Source organism: Fundulus heteroclitus, unplaced genomic scaffold (genome assembly GCF_011125445.2).
Source record: "Fundulus heteroclitus isolate FHET01 unplaced genomic scaffold, MU-UCD_Fhet_4.1 scaffold_619, whole genome shotgun sequence".
Lineage (NCBI taxonomy): Eukaryota > Metazoa > Chordata > Actinopteri > Cyprinodontiformes > Fundulidae > Fundulus > Fundulus heteroclitus.
The window spans coordinates 14445-37550 of record NW_023397054.1 but is presented as its reverse complement, the minus strand read 5'-3'; the positions used below and the strand labels follow the sequence as shown (position 1 = coordinate 37550).

General features: G+C 47.2%; 1 protein-coding gene across 1 annotated transcript in view; it reads left to right on the top strand.

Moving 5' to 3' along the window:
* Positions 1-21936, top strand: part of LOC105922347 (son of sevenless homolog 1) — a 45153-nt gene extending 23217 nt beyond the window's left edge. The window contains 14 exon segments of the mRNA XM_036133394.1: positions 1024-1105; positions 4098-4214; positions 4310-4413; positions 6784-7006; positions 7113-7232; positions 7301-7463; positions 9353-9470; positions 9543-9715; positions 9804-9920; positions 9995-10268; positions 12755-12799; positions 14888-15009; positions 20954-21364; positions 21366-21936. Of these exon segments, the coding sequence (XP_035989287.1) occupies positions 1024-1105; positions 4098-4214; positions 4310-4413; positions 6784-7006; positions 7113-7232; positions 7301-7463; positions 9353-9470; positions 9543-9715; positions 9804-9920; positions 9995-10268; positions 12755-12799; positions 14888-15009; positions 20954-21364; positions 21366-21395 (2099 nt within the window). The 3' untranslated portion in view covers positions 21396-21936.
* The last annotated feature ends 1170 nt before the right edge of the window (positions 21937-23106 follow it).

Here is a 23106-nt window from a genome sequence, read left to right as displayed (position 1 = left end):
GTTGAAAAGTCATTTACTGCATTTATTCATTACAACTCTTTCTCCTCAGTTAATGTCACATTTTTACAGTTAATAGATTCGGTTCTTCAAACCGCATCATGAAACTAAATTGGTTAAATTCTGAGTTTCAGCCTCAGCTTGGTGTGCAGCAGTGATGATGAATGAATGAATGAATGAATGAATAAATGAATGAATAAATGAATGAATGAATGAATGAATGAATGAATGAATCTGCTCACCAGTAACATTGGTCAACTTTGCCTAAACACGTATCTACGCTAAGTTGACAGCTTATTGATAGAAACCAGCTTCTAAAGGCGTTTTAGGTGAAGATTATCAGACTTTAATCATTATGAGCGCATAGAATCGATATTTATCTCAAAGGTTTTTTATTTCACGGACCATTCTCTGCTCTTATAACGCCGGTCTGAGCCGCGCGCCTGAGGCCTGCGGCTCTTTTGGGTCTCAGAACATCAGCCGGTTCTGCTGCCCCGGGCCCGGTACCGGTACCGGCACATGGCCTCGTCCAGAACGCGGCTAACTGCTGTTAGTGCGCTCTGTGGCCGGGTCAGAGCTGGCGTTGTGACCGGAGGTGCTCTGGATCCGCCGCATGGTACCGCCCGCCACACCAAACTGGACTCTGGTTTCTGCCTATAAAACCCGCTTTGGAACAGCAGATTTTATCCAGACACCGTTTTTTAAAGGGTCTGGACCGATGGTATAGGTTTGGATTTACCCGGGTAGACGGAACCACTTCACCTGCAGTCCAGAACCGGTTTAGTTCTCCTCAGCAGAGAGCCTCTAGGGAGACCCAGAACCCAGCAGATAGAACCTCACAGTCCATGAAACAAACCTCTTTAGAACTGGTTGTTTAGGGTACCAGAAGCCCAGTTTGTCCACCCCCTGGTTCTGAAAGGCCAGCTGGGTGAGGGAGCTGGACTTAAGCCAGTTCTGCTGCTTAGAACCTGAACACTCTGTGTGCGTGGTTCTGGTCTCTGATGAGTTTCTGTCATGTCTCCACAGATCCAAACTTCGTCCGGACCTTCCTGACCACCTACAGGTCGTTCTGTAAACCTCGGGAGCTGCTGGACCTGCTCATGGAGAGGTGAGCTCACCTGTGGGCTCATGTAGGCCAATCACAACAGCTAAGTCATGTTAGATGGTGGAGAACTGGCGTGAAATGGACCAGTGAGTTCTGATGACCTAAACTGGACAACAGGGTGGAACTGGAACCGAGTCTTCAGGGCTCAGACCGATCCGGCTTCCTCCTGAGAGCGGTTCTGTTTATCCCTGGCCCGGCCGGGTCACTTCCCTTTAATGTCCTTCAGACTTCAGACTGGACAGCCGGTCGGCGTTTATTGTAAAGGGCAGAGTAACATAAGGACATATTAGCATATGGATATATAGGCATATGGATATATTAGCATATGGATATATTAGTATATGGGCATATTGACATAATGACATATTAGCATATGGATATATTAGCATATGGACATATTAGCATATGGATATAGCATATGGACATATTAGCACAAGGACATATTAACACAAGGACATATTAACACAAGGACATATTAGCATATGGATATAGCATATGGACATATTGACATAAGGACATATTAGCATATGGACATATTAACACAAGGACATATTAACACAATGACATATTAGCATATAGATATATTAGTATATGGACATATTAGTATATGGACAAGGCAAGGCAAGGCAAATTTATTTATATAGCACAATTCAGTACAAAGACAATGCAAAGTGCTTTACATGATTAAAATATAGCAAAATAAAACAGAATAAGAGCAAGTAGGAATAAAATATAGAAAGAAAATAGAACAAAAAAGTGGTGATTCAGTTAACTAGGACAGTTGAAGGCAATTTTAAACAAAGGGATAGATTAGCATAAGGACATATTAACACAAGGACATATTAGCATGTGGACATAACATAAGGACATATTAGCATATGGGTATATTAGCATATGGACATATTAGCATATGGACATATTAACACAAGGACATATAAACACAAGGACATATTAGCATATGGACATATTAGCATATGGACATAAGGACATATTAGCATATGGACATATTGACATGGACATATTAGCATATGGACATATTAGCATATGGATATATTAGCATATGGATATATTAGCATATGGATATATTAGCATATGGACATATTGGCATATGGACATATTAGCACATGGACATATTAGCATATGGATATATTAGTATATGGGCAGATTGACATAAGGACATATTAGCATATGGACATATTAACACAAGGACATATTGACATATGGACATATTGACATATGGACATATTAGCATATGGATATAGCATATGGACATATTGACACAAGGACATATTGACATATGGACATATTGACATATGGACATATTGACATATGGACATATTAATTCTGGGCCGTTTCGCCCGGCCCTGGTCCTGAGGACTAAAGGCCGGCCTGGACTGGCGTGGTCGGTGTGTCCCGGTTCCACAGAACCTGGTCCAGACTCAGGCCAGCTGACCTATGTTCCATGAGCAGCTGTCAGGTCCCTGAGCCTCATGGCGGGTGTTTGTTGTGGAGGAGGCAGTGAAACGGCGCCCCCTAGAGTCCCAGAACCTGATGGGTCCCAGGAAACGGTGACGCCTCCAAGGCATTAAAGGCCTTTAACAGTCTGCTAAAGGCCTTTCAGTCAGACTCAGAGCAGGAGTGGTGAAGAACGGTCTGCCCTCTTCGTGTTACCATAGTAACAGTAATGTGTATCTGCGGTATTAGAATGCAGTTCCATGAGGAACCAGAACCAGAATAAACTCTGGTTTCTGATCACTGACCTCTGACTGAACACAGACTCCAGGATGAAGTCGGCCTGGCTGCTAGCCGGCTCTGCAGCAGCTAGCGGCACGTTGCCATGGCAACCGATCAGGTGTTGCTGCTTTAATCAAACGAGTCCAGCCTGAATCCAGGTGATGAGGAACAGCCGCCGTGTTGCTTTGAGCAACAGGCCTGAGGTCCAGGAAGGTCCAGATCAGCTGCAGTTTGTTTTGCACTGCGGTCGGTGTGCCCGTCCTCCTCAGGACCGGTTCTAGTGGCGTTACCTCCAGGTTCCACCTGAGAATAATCATCAACGTCACGATAACTTTGTTAGTTAGCAAATGTCTCAAAACGCTGATAAATCCCGCCCTGATGCGTCTCAATAATCAGGTCAGAATAAAAAAAGGTCCTCTAGATGGTTGTGCTCCTCCAGGAGGCTCCTTCAGTCTGAGCAGCTGCAGGTAAACCAGCAGAACTATCAGAACCATCAGAACTATCAGAACCATCAGAACCGTCAGTGGGTCAGTGGAACCGTCAGAACCGTCAGTGGAACCAGCAGAACCGTCAGAACCGTCAGTGGAACCATCAGAACCGTCAGTGGGTTTAATGGTGATTCACCTGAGCAGCAGAGGAGAGCGACGCTCTCAGCACCTTCAGCAAAGACGAGAACGTCATCATCCTCCCAGCAGGTGGAGGAAGGTGCTCTGACCCGCCACTCCACTCTAAGCACATGGAGGTCCATCCTCCTAGAACCAGTCCAGGTCAGAACCAATGAGCCACCATCAGTGTCCTGGTGGTTAGAAGCTGCTGCTTGGTGTGAGTGGAGGACTTGGTCTCCTGAACCATGATGAGATGCTGATGTAATCTCTCTGGAACGTGATGGAGAACCGAGCTGTAAACTCTGAGGAGATGAAGCTCCATCCTCCTCCTCTGATCACTGATGGCTTTGCTCTTTGGACCAAGATGGCTTCTCTCTAACACGTGTTGGTCTGAAGGGTCAGGGTGGGTTCTGGAAGAGCAGATTCTAGAAGTCCGTCACATGACTGAGGTGCTGAAGCTGTGCTCTGACGTCAGAGGTCCACCACCCAGCTGGGAGCGCTGACTGCTGTGTGGACGAGCGGGACCTCTCAGGGAGTCCAGTGGGACCGGGGGGGGGGGGCATATCTGGTTCTGGAACTGTGCACACAGCAGTTTGTGCTGAGTAAGGATTTAAAGCTGCAGATCTGCTGGTTTCTGAGACCCGTGTCTGTTTCAGGTTTGAAATCCCCGAGCCAAGGTCGCCTGATGCGGATCCGATGGAGGGAGGAGAGCAGCTTCTCAGCGCCGACCTGAAACGTTTCCGGAAAGAGTTTGTCCAGCCGGTCCAGCTCAGGTAGAGAGCGCCTCCTGCTGGAGGAAGCAGACGTCAGCATGCAGCAGTTACCTGTGAGCTCTCCTCAGGTGTGTGACCTCTCTCTGACCCTGCAGGGTTCTGAATGTGTGCCGCCACTGGGTGGAGCATCACTTCTATGACTTTGAACGAGACCCTCAGCTGCTGAGTCGACTGGAGGAGTTCATTGCTTCAGTCAGAGGTTGGTACCGCTCCACTGGTACCGGCATGCATGAACAGCAGCTGAACACTGCTGACCCGTCTGTCTGTGGAGACATGTCTGTTACAGGTTCATTCAGTTCAGCTTTATTTCTATAGCTCTAATTAACATCATCTCATCTGAAGACTCTTTCTAAAGTCAGACTCCATCAGATCCTCCAGGTTGGTGAGAAAGTTTCCTCTCTAAGGAAACCCAGCAGGTTGCATCAAGTCTCTCCAAGCAGCATTCACTCCTCCTGAAAGAGCGTAGAGCCACAGTGGACAGTCGTCTGCATTGTTGATGGCTTTGCAGCAATCCCTCATACTGAGCATGCATGAAGCGACAGTGGAGAGGAAAACTCCCCTTTAACAGGGAGGAGAACCTCCAGCAGAACCAGAACCAGGCTCAGTGTGAACGCTCATCTGCCTCCACCCACTGGGGCTTAGAGAAGACAGAGCAGAGACACAGAAAGCTCAGAAGCTCACATTGACCCAGGAGTACTTTCTATGTTAGAGTAGACAGAGCAGAGACACAGAAAGCACAGAAGCTCACATTGACCCAGGAGTACTTTCTAAGTTAGAGAAGACAGAGCAGAGACACAGAAAGCACAGAAGCTCACATTGACCCAGGAGTACTTTCTATGTTAGAGAAAACAGAGCAGAGACACAGAAAGCACAGAAGCTCACATTGACCCAGGAGTACTTTCTATGTTAGAGTAGACAGAGCAGAGACACAGAAAGCACAGAAGCTCACATTGACCCAGGAGTACTTTCTATGTTAGAGAAAACAGAGCAGAGACACAGAAAGCTCAGAAGCTCACATTGACCCATGAGTACTTTCTATGGTAGATGGTAATAGAGGATGATCTGCCTCCCCTGATGATGTCACAGCTAACAGAACACCAGACCAGGTGTACCTTCTATGAAGAGAAAAATGAGAGAGACCGGCTCGCTCCTGGCAGCTGCTTCACGGGTCCTGGGCCCCCATGGCAGTGTCCGGGTCCCCCTGGGGGGCGCGCCGTCCCTGGGGCTCTTAGCTGGATCCGCTCCAGCGTAGCTGGCTGCAAGGAGAGTCCGGGCTCGTCCCCACGGCTCCAGGGGGCTTCGGCATTGTGGCGTTTCCGTCTCTCCTCTTCCCTGGGATGGGGCGGGTGGGGGGGGGGGGGGGCAGCTTCCCCTGTGTTGGCCCTAACTAACCCTTTGCTCTGGGGTCCCTTTCGGACATCTGGGGTTCTGGTTCCCCAGCGTCTGCCTCGGGGCTCTGGGGGTCTTTGGTTCCTCACAGCCACTGCTGAACATTTTCCTCATGGATAAACCTCAGAGACACAAGTTCACTCTGACCAACACCTGCAGGTGGATCCAGGTGCTACAGACTCACCTCTATCCAGAAAACCCCTGTTATTATCCTCAGCTGTCACTTTCTACATGTCGTATTAATTAATTCTGTTATTATCTCCAGCTGTCACTTTCTACATGTCGTATTAATTAATCCTGTTATTATCTTCAGCTGTCACTTTCTACATGTCGTATTAATTAATCCTGTTATTATCTCCAGCTGTCACTTTCTACATGTCGTATTAATTAATCCTGTATATTCTTCAGTGATGGTATCAAGGTGTTGGTTGTTCCTGTAATACTTTATCAGCTGGTTCTGCTGTTCTTTATATCTCTCTCTGCAGGTGTAGAAGCAGACTCAGAGGATGTTCTATCACTCTCTCCCTTTCCTCTCCTCTTTCTTGCAACTTTTCTCCCTTTTAGCATTTTCATCTGTTTCTCTCCTTTTTTCCTCTCCTATCTTCCTGTTTCTGTGTCCATAGAACATGAAATAGTCCCAGCATAAATTATATTAAAGCTCCTTGCATGTATAGATCAAGCGGAGCTCCAAAGCAGTAAGACTCCACTGGTGAAGGTAAACCTGTGTGGCTCTTCTTGGTATCAACACAAGAATCCTTAGTGCTGCCAGACAGGACTCAGGAAAAAGGGTCTTAATTGCATCTAATAAGCCGTGCAGATCCTGAGATGACCTGACATCTTCTTGCTGCTGCGCAGACACTCCACAGATCCTGATCCTGCTCTGAGCTCTGATTAGCTGCAGCAGCAGTTAACCAGCTGTGAGTTACTGGGATCCGCTGCAGGAACACCTGGTTGCTCCTCAGCCTCGTTGAGACTGAGACGTCTGCCTTTGGCGTCAGTGTGGCTGGTTGAACTGTCCCTTTAAGACACCTTTACCTTCCTGGTTCACCTGGAGCCAGCAGACAGCGCCCCCTGCTGGCTCCTGGTGGATGTGTGTTGGTGAGGGTTACCTAAGCTAACCTGCTGCTGGAACCTGGTTCTTCTCTGGATCAGATCCAGTTGATGTCGTTTCTCATTGCAGGTAAGGCCATGAGGAAGTGGGTGGAGTCCATCACCAAGATCATCCAGAGGAAGAAGCAGGTCCAGGTGAGCCTGCCCAATCACAGCATCACCTTCCAGAGCTCGCCGCCTGCCATCGAATGGCACATCTGTAAACAAGGAAACACCGAGCAGTTCGACCTCATGACTCTCCATCCCATCGAGATCGCCCGCCAGCTTACTCTGCTCGAGTCTGAATTCTATAGGTAAGGTCTGCTGTCTGCTGGGCGCACCTGTCTGCTGGGCGCACCTGTCTGCTGGGCGCACCTGTCTGCTGGGCGCACCTGTCTGACCTCTGACCTGGGCCCGCAGGGCGGTGCAGCCGTCGGAGCTGGTCGGCAGCGTCTGGACCAAGGAGGACAAAGAGCTGCACTCTCCCAACCTGCTGAGGATGATCCGCCACACCACCAACCTGACGCTGTGGTTTGAGAAGTAAGAGCCGTGACCTCAGCAGGCAGGTAGCTGCCGGCGCCGCCCGCTCAGGTGTGCTCTCTCTGCAGGTGCATCGTGGAAACGGAGAACCTGGAGGAGAGAGTCGCTGTCGTTTCCCGCATCATCGAGATCTTGCAAGTTTTCCAAGAACTCAATAACTTCAATGGCGTTCTGGAGGTGGTCAGCGCCATGAACTCCTCACCTGTCTACAGACTGGACCACACCTTTGAGGTAACCCCGTGTTCTGCATGCAGCTTCATGCTGCAGGTCCACACCGTTCTGCTGGGACTGTAAGGGCAGCCGGGTTGCAAGTCCAGCTTCCTCCTGCCACATGTTGAAGTGCTCCTGGGCAAGGCACTGTCCACCGGTCTGCGTCTTGGTGCGCTCTGATTGGTCGACCGACTAGAAAAGCTCCATGTGGCATTAGATGGTTCTGTCAGCTGAAAATGTGTGGAACCCGCGCCGACCTGCAGGGGGCGCTGTTGCTTTGTGTTACGAGCCCCAATAAAAACAATGAGTTTCTCTGCGTGAAGCAGAACACCTGCAGGAGGAGAACCTTTCCCCTCACCTGACACACACCTGACACACACCTGGACCCGGGTAGCTCCCTGACTGCTGCTGTTCTGGTGGAGAAACGTCAATGTTCTGGTGATCTGAGGTCCATCAGAACCAGCACTGAGGTTCTGAGGTCCATCAGAACCAGCACTGAGGTTCTGAGGTCCAACAGAACCAGCACTGAGGTCCAACAGAACCAGCACTGAGATTCTGAGGTCCATCAGAACCAGCACTGAGGTTCTGAGGTCCAACAGAACCAGCACTGAGGTCCACCAGAACCAGCACTGACGTTCTGAGGTCCATCAGAACCAGCACTGAGGTTCTGAGGTCCACCAGAACCAGCACTGAGGTCCACCAGAACCAGCACTGACGTTCTGAGGTCCATCAGAACCAGCACTGAGGTTCTGAGGTCCACCAGAACCAGCACCTTGATCAGGGCGGTCTCTGTACTGTGGTGAGGAAACCTGACTGGAAAACATCAAAGCGGCTGGTCGTTGTTAAGAAGGTGTTTAATTGTTGAAACTCAACTTTTTCAATAATCTTACTGATAAAGGAGGTTTGAGATGGGCCTGAAGTTCTGGAGGAGAACTTTGTCTAAATTGTTCTTTTTCAGCAGTGGTTTGATAATTGCTGTTTTTAGGGACTGGAGGAAAACTCCTGACAGAAGGGACGTGTTTATTATCTGAGTCAGATCAGACGCTATGACAGGCAGAACGTTCTTAAGGAACGCTGTAGATCCCTGCAGCGCCCCCTTGTGGCTGTCGCTTAATGCATGCTCAGTATGAGGGATTGCTGCAAAGCCATCAACAATGCAGACGACTGTCCACTGTGGCTCTACGCTCTTTCAGGAGGAGTGAATGCTGCTTGGAGAGACTTGATGCAATCATCTGGTTCCCTTATATAGGACATTTTTGACCAATCTGTATAATATGATTGATTTTAACTTTGTAAAGTGCCTCGAGATGACATGTTTCATGAATTGGGGCTATATAAATAAAATTGAAAATTGAATAGAATAGAATTGAACTACAGCTTCAGAACAAATATCTGACATTGTGTCTGATCTCTGAGATAATCTGTGAACCAGGCAACAGCTTGGTCTCACGTCAAAGTCCATCAACTTGAGTTGAGTCAGTTTTCTGGAACACATAACTTTATATTCAGTGAGATGAAACGCAGAGCAGCAGCAGGATGAGGGAAACAGCAGCCAGAGGGTCACTTCCTGAAATCTTTTCACATCGAAACATTTCTTCCTGCTGCTCCTGGATCTGTCGGGTCTTATTGGGCTTCAGGCGTTTGTTGAGTTTTCGTCTGTTCTAACAAAGTAAATTCTCACTTCAGATCACAGTTATTGTTTTTAGTTCTTGGTGTCCTTTAATGCCCCTCTGTCCTGTTTTAAGTCTTATTTGTGTATTCACTAACCGTCCCGGCTGCTGGTTGGCAGCCATTCTCTGCTGATGTCTAGTTGCTCTTGTTTCAGCTCTACTGTCAGTGGTTCTGTTCGCCTGATGGTCAGAACCACGTGACGCGGTACTGATACGGTGCAAATATGCTTCTGTTCGCAGCAAATCCCGAGTCGCCAGAGAAAGATCCTGGAAGAAGCTCATGAGCTGAGTGAAGATCACTACAAGAAGTATTTGGCTAAGCTTCGCTCCATCAACCCTCCCTGTGTCCCGTTCTTTGGTACAACCTGACCTTCACCTGCCGGTACCGGTACCAGCAGAACCCGCTCTAACAGGTGTGTTTGTGCTGCAGGAATCTATCTGACCAACATCCTGAAGACAGAGGAGGGAAACCCCGACTTCCTGCGCAGACACGGCAAAGAACTGATCAACTTCAGCAAGAGGCGGAAAGTTGCAGAGATCACGGGAGAAATCCAACAGTACCAGAACCAGCCGTACTGCCTGAGCGTTGAGGCCGACATCAGGGTCCGTCTCCGCCGGTACCACCTCCTGGGCTTAGAAGCTGTGGGTTCTAAGCGTCTTTAAAGCTGCTTCTGTTGTGTTTGTGAAGCAGAAGTTCTTCGAGAACCTGAACCCGATGGAGGACATGTCGGAGAAGGACTTCGCTGATCATCTCTTTAACAAGTCTTTGGAGATCGAACCTCGAAACACGCGGTCATTGCCTCGTTTTGTAAGTGTTGCTGCGCTAACCGCTTGTCATAACCGGTTAAATTGTCGCGTAACACTTCGTCTTTCCTGGTCCAGGTGAAGAAGTACACCTGTCCTCTGAAGTCTCCGGGGATCCGACCCACATCCGCCAGGCTCGGCACCGTGAGACACCCCACACCTCTGCAGAACGAGCCCAGGAAGATCAGCTACAACCGGGTGACAGACAGCGAGTCCGAAGGGGGTGCCGTCTCTGCTCCAAACTCCCCCCGTACGCCGCTGACTCCACCCCCAGCCTCCGCCGCGTCCAGCTCCACTGATGTAGGCAGCGTGTTTGACTCGCCTCAGGGTCCCAGCAGCCCTTTCCATTCAAGTAAGACCTGCTCACCGAGAACACTAACCCGCCTGGACCCCGCCCACATAGTGTATCTCTGTCTTCAGACTCTAACTCCACCCACAGACTAAACCCTTTGTACTGGAACCCCACCCACAGTTTAACCCCGCCTACTCAGTAGTACCCTGACTGTAACCCTACCCCCAGACTCCGCCCTCACAATACAGTACCGCCCCCTGACTAGCTAGCACAGCATGGAGCTCCGCCCCAGACTACCTAGCACAGCATGGAGCCCCGCCCCCAGACTACCTAGCACAGCATGGAGCCCCGCCCCCTGACTAGATAGCACAGCATGGAGCCCCGCCCCCAGACTACCTAGCACAGCATGGAGCCCCGCCCCCTGACTAGCTAGCACAGCATGGAGCCCCGCCCCCAGACTAGCTAGCACAGCATGGAGCTCCGCCCCCAGACTAGCTAGCACAGCATGGAGCCCCACCCCCTGACTAGCTAGCACAGCATGGAGCTCCGCCCCCAGACTAGCTAGCACAGCATGGAGCCCCACCCCCTGACTAGCTAGCACAGCATGGAGCCCCGCCCCCTGACTAGCTAGCACAGCATGGAGCCCCACCCCCTGACTACCTAGCACAGCATGGAGCTCCGCCCCCAGACTAGCTAGCACAGCATGGAGCTCCGCCCCCAGACTAGCTAGCACAGCATGGAGCTCCGCCCCCAGACTAGCTAGCACAGCATGGAGCCCCACCCCCTGACTAGCTAGCACAGCATGGAGCCCCGCCCCCAGACTAGATAGCACAGCATGGAGCCCCGCCCCCAGACTACCTAGCACAGCATGGAGCCCCGCCCCCTGACTAGCTAGCACAGCATGGAGCTCCGCCCCCAGACTAGCTAGCACAGCATGGAGCTCCGCCCCCAGACTAGCTAGCACAGCATGGAGCCCCGCCCCCTGACTAGATAGCACAGCATGGAGCCCCGCCCCCAGACTACCTAGCACAGCATGGAGCCCCGCCCCCTGACTAGCTAGCACAGCATGGAGCTCCGCCCCCAGACTAGCTAGCACAGCATGGAGCTCCGCCCCCAGACTAGCTAGCACAGCATGGAGCCCCACCCCCTGACTAGCTAGCACAGCATGGAGCCCCGCCCCCAGACTAGCTAGCACAGCATGGAGCTCCGCCCCCTGACTAGCTAGCACAGCATGTAGCCCCGCCCCCTGACTAGCTAGCACAGCATGGAGCCCCGCCCCCAGACTGTAGCCCTACCCACACGCTATCTAGCAGGAACCAACCTTTCCGTCAAACATCATCCACACACTGAATGTTTGCTGGAACCTTCAGCTGCTGCTGGGTTTTACCACCGACCCACACAGCGACCCTGATTAGCAGTAGTGGGCACAGTGGCGCTAATCCCAAAACAGATCGTTGTGGTGCTAACTTTTTGCTCGTCTTATTATTGTTCATACTAAGTTTAGAAACTGTTTGTGGACCGGTTAGCATCCGCTTTATTGGGTTTCGATTCCAATAAAGAAGTACGATAACAACGTTTAAGATATTCGTCTGCTGTTTACGTCACAGTCCTGGTTCTCTCCACACCTCCACACAGACTTCTCTAAGTCTGAACGGAGAAAGCTGTAACCAAACTTTCTGGGTTCGTTACCTACACCGGATTAGGTGGAAGGAGACTCGGAGCCGGGCTTTTGGGTGGCTGCATGGTTCAGTTGGACTCTTAATTTTCCAACATTTACAAAACACCGACTGGCTTAATGCCCCCCCTATGGCAATCCTTGAGGGACATTTAACATGCATGTCTAGGATAGGAAAACCTGTTTCCATGCGGCAATGATGAAGCCGATTTATATTTATGCTTTTAAATTCATAAATAGAGCACTTTGAATGTTTGATGTTAGTCATGAAACACTCAGACTGTGTTCCAGGCTTCCAGCAGTGTTGCCAGGTCTGCTTGTCAGCCACTTGGCCTTTTTTCTTTAATACTGTTTACAAGGTAGAGGTAATAGAGCAAGTTGCTTGTTTCTCCCGCACTAACTGGCAACACTGGCTTCCAGCCCATACTCTGTTTTTTCTAAATGCTGCTGTCTGGACCCAGAGGCATAGAATATTCTTCTCAAATGCTTCTTCTGCCGTGTAAAAGTTAAAGTTCAAAAGTTATTTATCCCGAACTAAACTGTCCCCTCTAAAGTGCAGGGCTGCTCGTTAGTCATGTGTCGACAGACTGACCTCTGTAGGCTAGCGGCTAGCGTTAGCTTCCTCAGATTTCCATATTTATCATCGGTTTAGTGGTGGTGAAGCTAACATGTTCGTTTGCGGAATCTGAGTTTGTGAAGCTAACTTTCTGGCTAGCTGTGCCCACCACTGGCAGGTTAACGCCTCCTGCTGCGCTCGGTCATCTCAAGTAATCTCCTGTGGTCCACAACCTTCATCTCAGAAGCAGTTTACAGCGCTGGACCCGGCTGGTGCTGTTGCTCCTCTGACCTGTTTGTTCTGTTCACCCTGCAGCCTGCGACAGCATATTTGCTGTTATCTCTCTGCCTCGCGGCCCACGTTAGTATTACCCTCCAGACGTCCGTCATCACATTTCACCAGCAGTCCTGGGACCGGCCAGTGCTGGGTGGGGAAGCTTTGGGCCGCATACGGACTGGGGGGGGGGGGGGGCGGTGTTTATATGCAGCAGAAACCAGATATTTACATGCAGGAAACAAAGAGACAGTCATTGGATTTCACAGTCTGACACTGATCTGACGTTACGGTCGACGTCTGTCCCTGAGGATCAGTAGAGAAGTCATCTGGCGGTGGGAAGGTTGTGGGTTTGATTCCAGCTCCCCCATATTTAACCTAGCGGTCTGCATCGGTGTGTGAATGTGCGTGACTGGGTGAATGTGGCTCTGGTGTAAAGCGCTGTGATTGGTCGGTGTGACTAGAAACGCTCTGGATAAGCGCTGAATCAGAATCCTGTTTTGTGCCATTAGGACAAACTTAATCCTCTCCGTTGGTCAAATGTCAGAATGAGAGATTTTATGATTACTTTCCAAGTTTCCATCCATATCCTCAGAATTTGGCAGAATTAAATTAAAGTTCTCTGATTTGGGTCGAATGTTCTTGGTTTCTTTCAAAAATCTGTCAGTATAGTTTGCATGAATTTTGACCCATTCTGCTGACAAACTGTCAGAACTGGGTCAGGTGAGTAGGCTCCGCCCACTAATGTTCTCTGGTGCTGAGAGCAGAACTTTGTGATGGACCTTGCAGAACATGGACTTTGTTGTCCTTCAGTTGCTGCGTAGCTAACCTGGAGGGTTAGGGTTGATGTCCTCAGATGTCTCTAATTTGTGAAGCGATCCAGTTCTTCCTGCAGCAGAACATGAAGCCGCCACCCCGTACTCCACAGTTAGTGGTGTTCTCAGGTTCCACGGTTCCTTCTTTTTCCTCCAACATAGCGATAGTTGTTTTGTCCCAACACTTCAGTTTGGTTTCATCAGCCCAGAGGACATGTCTCCTTTCAAGCCGCCCTCAGGTGTGCCTCTCTTTAACTCACATGTTGATCGCAGGTTATCTTTGATGCCAACAACGGCCGTCCTAGAACCCGTCTCACAGTCCACCCTAAGACTGCAGATTCAGAGCCACGACCAAAACGCCACAACTTTCCTCCAGGTGTCGCCTTCATCTGCGACGGCGGAGGATTAATGTTTACAAACTTCAGAAAATTCTCTCCCATTATTCTGTCCATAACTTTGGTTACCTCTGTGTAAACATCTGCTTTCAGCTGGAGAAATCCTTAAAAACAGTTCTATAAATGATTAAAGCCTGAAATAATTGGACCATAGATTGTGCTGACAGAACCTGAGATTGTCCTGATTATCCGTCCTGTGAGTTTAGAGGGACGGTTCCCCATCAGGTCTCACTGGGATCATTAGAATAACCGTGGTTCAGACTGAAGAACTGCACACCCAGCACTGACCTGTCTCACCTCGTTAACATCTGTCTGCATGGAAACCATCAGCTCACTGTCTGTGGTGTTCTCAATTAATGACACATTTTATATCTTTAAATTCCATAAATGAGTCCCATTATCTCTGGGTCATCTGGTTGTATGAATAAGACCTGCCTCAGTGTTCTGTTAGGAAGGCTGGGGATCCTTCCACTGACCAACAACCACCGGTTCCCCATGTTTACCTTGTCATTCAACAGAAACTATCAATTGCAATCAGTGCAAAACAGTCTCAGTAGAACCAGCTCCAAAACGTGAAATATTAACTCTACATGACAGTAACAGAGACCTCCCAGAAACCTAGCAACGTTCTTCTTGAGAACACTCCTAGAATACTGTTCCTCTGTTCCGTGTTCTTCTTTTTGTCATTTTTGATCAATTTTAAACCACCGCAGTTTTTCAGAGGAATAACAGTCCATTACTTGCCCTGGAGGCCCTCCTGTCCTTCCAGTTCCAAGGCTGGAGAACCTCCAGCCTTGGAACTCATCAGAACCCAGACAGCAGTTGGGCGTCCTTTAAATCATTCTCTCATCTGAAACTCATTGAACCCATTAACTTTTAACGAGTCCTGTTTTGTGTTCTGTCAGCCATAACTAGGACCTCTGTATATGGTTCTAACATGGGTTCTGTGTTCTTGCTTTTCTCAGGGTCCTCCTCCGTCTCCTCCATGGTGAGTTTCACTCGGGCTTCAGAGGATACGCCTGTTCCCCCTCCAGTTCCTCCACGCAGAAGACCAGAATCAGCCCCTTCTGAGTCCTCCCCTTCCAAGGTACCCAGTAGGCAACCTAACCGATTAGCAGCTCAACCAGTTAGCAACCCAACCAGTTAGTAACATAACTAGTTAACATCCCAACCAGCTATCATCCGACCATTTAGCAACAGAAACAGTTAGGAACACAACCTGTTAGCATCCCAACAGGTTGGCAAGACAACCATTTAGTAGCACAACCCATTAAAAACTCAACTGGTTACCAACCCAACCAATTACATCCCAACCAGTTAGCAAACCAACCAATTAGCATCCCAATGGGTTAGTAACATAACTAGTTAACATCCCAACCAGTTAGCAAACCAACCAGTTAGCAAACCAACCAGTTAGCATCCCAACCGGTTAGTAACATAACTAGTTAACATCCCAACCAGTTGGCAAACCAACCAGTTAACATCCCAACGGGTTAGTAACATTACCAGTTAACATCCCAACTAGTTAGCAAACCAACCAGTTAGCATCCCAACGGGTTAGTAACATAACTAGTTAACATCCCAACCAGTTAGCAAACCAACCAGTTAGCATCCCAACAGGTTAGTAACATAACTTGTTAACATCCCAACCAGTTAGCAAACCAACCAGTTAGCAAACCAACCAGTTAGCATCCCAACCGGTTAGTAACATAACTACTTAACATCCCAACCAGTTGGCAAACCAACCAGTTAACATCCAAACGGGTTAGTAACATTACCAGTTAATATCCCAACTAGTTAGCAAACCAACCAGTTAGCATCCCAACGGGTTAGTAACATAACTAGCTGACATCCCAAACAGTTAGCAAACCAACCAGTTAGCAAACCAACCAGTTAGCATCCCAACCGGTTAGTAACATAACTAGTTAACATCCCAACCAGTTAGCAAACCAAACAGTTGGCAAACCAACCATTTAGCATCCCAACGGGTTAGTAATATAACTAGTTAACATCCCAACCAGTTAGCAAACCAACCAGTTGGTATCCCAACGGGTTAGTAACATAACTAGTTAACATCCCAAACAGTTAGCAAACCAACCAGTTGGCATCCCAACGGGTTAGTAACATAACTAGCTAACATCCCAACTAGTTAGCAAACCAACCAGTTAGCATCCCAACGGGTTAGTAACATAACTAGTTAACATCCCAACCAGTTAGAAAACCAACCAGTTGGCAAACCAACCAGTTAGCATCCCAACGGGTTAGTAACATAGTTAACATACCAACCAGTTGGCAAACCAACCAGTTGGCATCCCAACGGGTTAGTAACATAACTAGTTAACATCCCAACCAGTTAGCAAACCAACCAGTTGGCAAACCAATCAGTTAGCATCCCAACGGGTTAGTAACATAACTAGTTAACAACACAACCAGTTAGCAAACCAACCAGTTGGCAAACCAACCAGTTAGCATCCCAAAGGGTTAGTAACATAACTAGTTAACATCCCAACGGGTTAGTAATATAACCAGTTAACATCCCAACTAATTAGCAAACCAACCAGTTAGCATCCCAACGGGTTAGTAACATAACTAGTTAACATCCCAACCAGTTAGCAAACCAACCAGTTAGCATCCCAACGGGTTAGTAACATAACTAGTTAACATCCCAACCAGTTAGCAAACCAACCAGTTAGCATCCCAACGGGTTAGTAACATAACTAGTTAACATCCCAACCAGTTAGCAAACCAACCAGTTAGCATCCCATCGGGTTAGTAACATAACTAGCTAACATCCCAACCAGTTAGCAAACCAACCAGTTAGCAAACCAACCAGTTAGCATCCCAACTGGTTAGTAACATAACTAGTTAACATCCCAACCAGTTGGCAAACCAACCAGTTGGCATCCCAACGGGTTAGTAACATAACTAGTTAACATCCCAACCAGTTAGCAAACCAACCAGTTAGCATCCCAACGGGTTAGTAACATAACTAGCTAACATCCCAACCAGTTAGCAAACCAACCAGTTAGCAAACCAACCAGTTAGCATCCCAACCGGTTAGTAACATAACTAGTTAACATCCCAATCAGTAGGCAAACCAACCAGTTGGTATCCCAACGGGTTAGTAACATAACTAGTTAACATCCCAAACAGTTAGCAAACCAACCAGTTGGCATCCCAACGGGTTAGTAACATAACTAGCTAACATCCCAACTAGTTAGCAAACCAACCAGTTAGCATCCCAACGGGTTAGTAACATAACTAGTTAACATCCCAACCAGTTAGAAAACCAACCAGTTGGCAAACCAACCAGTTAGCATCCCAACGGGTTAGTAACATAGTTAACATACCAACCAGTTGGCATCCCAACGGGTTAGTAACATAACTAGTTAACATCACAACCAGTTAGCAAACCAACCAGTTGGCAAACCAACCAGTTAGCATCCCAAAGGGTTAGTAACATAACTAGTTAACATCCCAACGGGTTAGTAATATAACCAGTTAACATCCCAACTAGTTAGCAAACCAACCAGTTAGCATCCCAACGGGTTAGTAACATAACTAGTTAACATCCCAACCAGTTAGCAAACCAACCAGTTAGCATCCCAACGGGTTAGTAACATAACTAGTTAACATCCCAACCAGTTAGCAAACCAACCAGTTAGCATCCCAACGGGTTAGTAACATAACTAGTTAACATCCCAACCAGTTAGCAAACCAACCAGTTGGCAAACCAACCAGTTAGCATACCAACGGGTTAGTAACATAACTAGTTAACATCCCAACCAGTTAACATCCCAACGGGTTAGTAACATAACTAGTTAACATCCCAACCAGTTAATATCCCAACCAGTTAGCACCCCAACGGGTTAGTAACATAACTAGTTGACATCCCAACCAGTTAACATCCCAACGGGTTAGTAACATAACTAGTTAACATCCCAACCAGTTAGCAAACCAACCAGTTAGCATCCCAATGGGTTAGTAACATAACTAGTTAACATCCCAACCAGTTAGCAAACCAACCAGTTAACATCCCAACGGGTTAGTAACATAACCAGTTAACATCCCAACCAGTTAGCAAACCAACCAGTTAGCATCCCAACGGGTTAGTAACATAACTAGTTAACATCCCAACCAGTTAGCAAACCAACCAATTAGCATCCCAATGGGTTAGTAACATAACTAGTTAACATCCCAACCAGTTAGCAAACCAACCAGTTAGCAAACCAACCAGTTAGCATCCCAACCGGTTAGTAACATAACTAGTTAACATCCCAACCAGTTGGCAAACCAACCAGTTAACATCCCAACGGGTTAGTAACATTACCAGTTAACATCCCAACTAGTTAGCAAACCAACCAGTTAGCATCCCAACGGGTTAGTAACATAACTAGTTAACATCCCAACCAGTTAGCAAACCAACCAGTTAGCATCCCAATGGGTTAGTAACATAACTTGTTAACATCCCAACCAGTTAGCAAACCAACCAGTTAGCAAACCAACCAGTTAGCATCCCAACCGGTTAGTAACATAACTACTTAACATCCCAACCAGTTGGCAAACCAACCAGTTAACATCCAAACGGGTTAGTAACATTACCAGTTAATATCCCAACTAGTTAGCAAACCAACCAGTTAGCATCCCAACGGGTTAGTAACATAACTAGCTGACATCCCAAACAGTTAGCAAACCAACCAGTTAGCAAACCAACCAGTTAGCATCCCAACCGGTTAGTAACATAACTAGTTAACATCCCAACCAGTTAGCAAACCAAACAGTTGGCAAACCAACCATTTAGCATCCCAACGGGTTAGTAATATGACTAGTTAACATCCCAACCAGTTAGCAAACCAAACAGTTGGCAAACCAACCAGTTAGCATCCCAACGGGTTAGTAACATAACTAGTTAACATCCCAACCAGTTAGCATCCCAACGGGTTAGTAACATAACTAGTTAACATCCCAACCAGTTAGCAAACCAACCAGTTGGCAAACCAATCAGTTAGCATCCCAACGGGTTAGTAACATAACTAGTTAACATCACAACCAGTTAGCAAACCAACCAGTTGGCAAACCAACCAGTTAGCATCCCAAAGGGTTAGTAACATAACTAGTTAACATCCCAACGGGTTAGTAATATAACCAGTTAACATCCCAACTAGTTAGCAAACCAACCAGTTAACATCCCAACGGGTTAGTAACATAACTAGTTAACATCCCAACCAGTTAGCAAACCAACCAGTTAGCATCCCAACAGGTTAGTAACATAACTAGTTAACATCCCAACCAGTTAGCAAACCAACCAGTTAGCATCCCATCGGGTTAGTAACATAACTAGCTAACATCCCAACCAGTTAGCAAACCAACCAGTTAGCAAACCAACCAGTTAGCATCCCAACTGGTTAGTAACATAACTAGTTAACATCCCAACCAGTTGGCAAACCAACCAGTTGGCATCCCAACGGGTTAGTAACATAACTAGTTAACATCCCAACCAGTTAGCAAACCAACCAGTTAGCATCCCAACGGGTTAGTAACATAACTAGCTAACATCCCAACCAGTTAGCAAACCAACCAGTTAGCAAACCAACCAGTTAGCAAACCAACCAGTTAGCATCCCAACCGGTTAGTAACATAACTAGTTAACATCCCAATCAGTTGGCAAACCAACCAGTTGGTATCCCAACGGGTTAGTAACATAACTAGTTAACATCCCAAACAGTTAGCAAACCAACCAGTTGGCATCCCAACGGGTTAGTAACATAACTAGCTAACATCCCAACTAGTTAGCAAACCAACCAGTTAGCATCCCAACGGGTTAGTAACATAACTAGTTAACATCCCAACCAGTTAGAAAACCAACCAGTTGGCAAACCAACCAGTTAGCATCCCAACGGGTTAGTAACATAGTTAACATACCAACCAGTTGGCAAACCAACCAGTTGGCATCCCAACGGGTTAGTAACATAACTAGTTAACATCCCAAACAGTTAGCAAACCAACCAGTTGGCATCCCAACGGGTTAGTAACATAACTAGCTAACATCCCAACTAGTTAGCAAACCAACCAGTTAGCATCCCAACGGGTTAGTAACATAACTAGTTAACATCCCAACCAGTTAGAAAACCAACCAGTTGGCAAACCAACCAGTTAGCATCCCAACGGGTTAGTAACATAGTTAACATACCAACCAGTTGGCAAACCAACCAGTTGGCATCCCAACGGGTTAGTAACATAACTAGTTAACATCACAACCAGTTAGCAAACCAACCAGTTGGCAAACCAACCAGTTAGCATCCCAAAGGGTTAGTAACATAACTAGTTAACATCCCAACGGGTTAGTAATATAACCAGTTAACATCCCAACTAGTTAGCAAACCAACCAGTTAGCATCCCAACGGGTTAGTAACATAACTAGTTAACATCCCAACCAGTTAGCAAACCAACCAGTTAGCATCCCAACGGGTTAGTAACATAACTAGTTAACATCCCAACCAGTTAGCAAACCAACCAGTTAGCATCCCAACGGGTTAGTAACATAACTAGTTAACATCCCAACCAGTTAGCAAACCAACCAGTTAGCATCCCAACGGGTTAGTAACATAACTAGTTAACATCCCAACCAGTTAGCAAACCAACCAGTTAGCATCCCAACGGGTTAGTAACATAACTAGTTAACATCCCAACCAGTTAGCAAACCAACCAGTTAGCAAACCAACCAGTTAGCATCCCAACGGGTTAGTAACATAACTAGTTAACATCCCAACCAGTTAGCAAACCAACGGGTTAGTAACATAACTAGTTAACATCCCAACCAGTTAGCAAACCAACTAGTTAGCAACCCCAGCAGTGTGTTCTTCAGTATTGATGTAATCAACATGAACTAAACACTATGGTTGTAATCTTTTTTGTATTTGAGTGAAATATTTACTCTGACTTCCTGTTTCTGCCCCCCCCCCCCCATCCTTGTTGCCCCCCTCCCTTTCTTAACCCCGCCCCTTTTTTTACTGCTTCCTCTCCTGGTCCAGTCAAAGTTGGAGAGCCCCCCCGCTGTGCCTCCTCGGCAGCCCACATGTAAGCTCCTCCCCCCTCGTTACTCCTCGTCGTTGTCCTCGTCTCCTCCTGACAGCCCCCCCCTGTTACCTCCTCGAGAGCCCCTCAGTTCACCCCTGCACCTCCTCCCTCCCCCCCAGGGGCGCGCTCGCTGCGAGGTTTTGTCTCAGGCCTTCTTTCCCTCCAACACTTCTTCTTCTTCAACTACTTGCTCCACCCCTACAACCTTGTCGTGCTCCCCGCCCCTCCCTCCTGTGCCCCTCACCCCCACAGGAAGAAAGATGCCTTTACCCTCCCCCCCCCTAGATGGCCCCCCAGTACCTCCACGCCACAGCGTCCCCAAACTGCCTCCCAAGACGTACAAGAGGGACTCTCTGAGCCACGCCTCCCCTGCTGGGCACGCCTCCTGCTCTATGATTGGACATCTTGTGAAAGAGACGGAGCTGGAAACGCTATAGCTAATTGGATCAGAACATGGAGGTGATCCTGGCAGAACCAAGCTGAAACTGGATCCAAATGGTGTGCTCCTACTACATAATTTGGAAAACTTTCTTCTTTGTGGTCATTTCTGTTCCTCGTCTGTAAGCTGGGACCTGAGAGAACCGGATCAGATCCAATGGCACCTGATGGAATGTGTTCAGAACTAATTGGACCCGATAGAACCGGATCAGATCCAATGGCACCTGATGGAATGTGTTCAGAACTAATTGGACCCGATAGAACCGGATCAGATCCAATGGCACCTGATGGAATGTGTTCAGAACTAATTGGACCCGATAGAACCAGATCACAACTGGTTGGACTTGACGCTTAACAGAGGCTGTGGGAACTGTGGATCACAGCCTAAAGGTACTGACCCAGAACCTAAGAGGTACTGATGTTGGTTCTGGTGGACCTGATGTTTGTTATTGTTGTTGTTGATGTAAACAAAGAAGGGAATAAATGTTTCTGCCTCTGAGCTGGGAGCCTGTCTTTATTTCTGAGCATGCCGTTTGGTTTCTGTCCATACGGGTCCCATCACTTCACCTCTCATCGTTTTTATGACGGTTCCTTTAGGTTCAGATCCGGATCTTTGGCAGCGTTAATTGGACTGAGAAGGGAATTGTTATGGTTTATTTAATTTGTGTAATCCTTTGCTAAACGTTAAAGCTAGTGTGGAGTTTTAATGGAGCATCTCTGCCTGTGATTTAGATGTGCTCATTCATTTAGTCACCCAGAAATTAGTATACGCTGGAAAACAGCATCAGCATGACGACACTTTTTCTTCAGACCTCATGTGAGGAGGCCAGTTTAATTATTTAAGTATTAACCTGTGAACCATTCAGGGAACGTAAGGCTTCTTAATTCCAGCGTCCCAACCAGGAGTCCTGGATAAGTATTGAAACGTTTTTAGAAAGAACTGAACCAAAGTCTGGTTTCCTCCGAGTTAAGCCTGTTTGCTGTAGCGATGACCCGGATCACTGAGAATCTCCTGAGTAACATTAGTGCTACGGCCGTAGTAAACGCAACTACATTTTGTTTAAATATAACGTTTGTCTCGTTAAGCTCCGCCATTGTTATAGTGCTAAAAGCATTAGTACATCATTAATAGGGAAGATTAATGTCGATCTCAAATCATTCCTTTCTACTATTGTCCTAATATCAGCTGTTTGGGCTGATATTCAGCAGACAATACCTAACAGACTGAGAGTTATTTATTAAACATTAAATAACTTAAAGCCATGGCACAACACAGTAGCGTCCCTGGGTGGGCGTCAATAAACAGTTTGCACTGCAGACATATGAGAATATCACATTTTTAGACTTCTAAAAAAAAAAAGTTAGCTCCAAAATTTTCTCAGCGAATGATAACTATATTACAAAAAGCAAATTGAAATGCTTTAATCAATGACGTTTTTGGTGTAACAAACAGTGAATTTTGATTTAACTGTAAAGTTAATTTTACTGTTGGGACCAAACTTTTGGTGCACATCTGAGTCCAGACGTGTGATTTATATATTGTTTGTATAAATCATAATTCTTAAAGTCCAAAATTTCGCATTTTCAAAATTAACTTTCAGTCCTAAGAGGAGTTAGATGCTCAAATATCTAACCTAAGACCCTCTGCATATTCGCCTAAACAGATGTT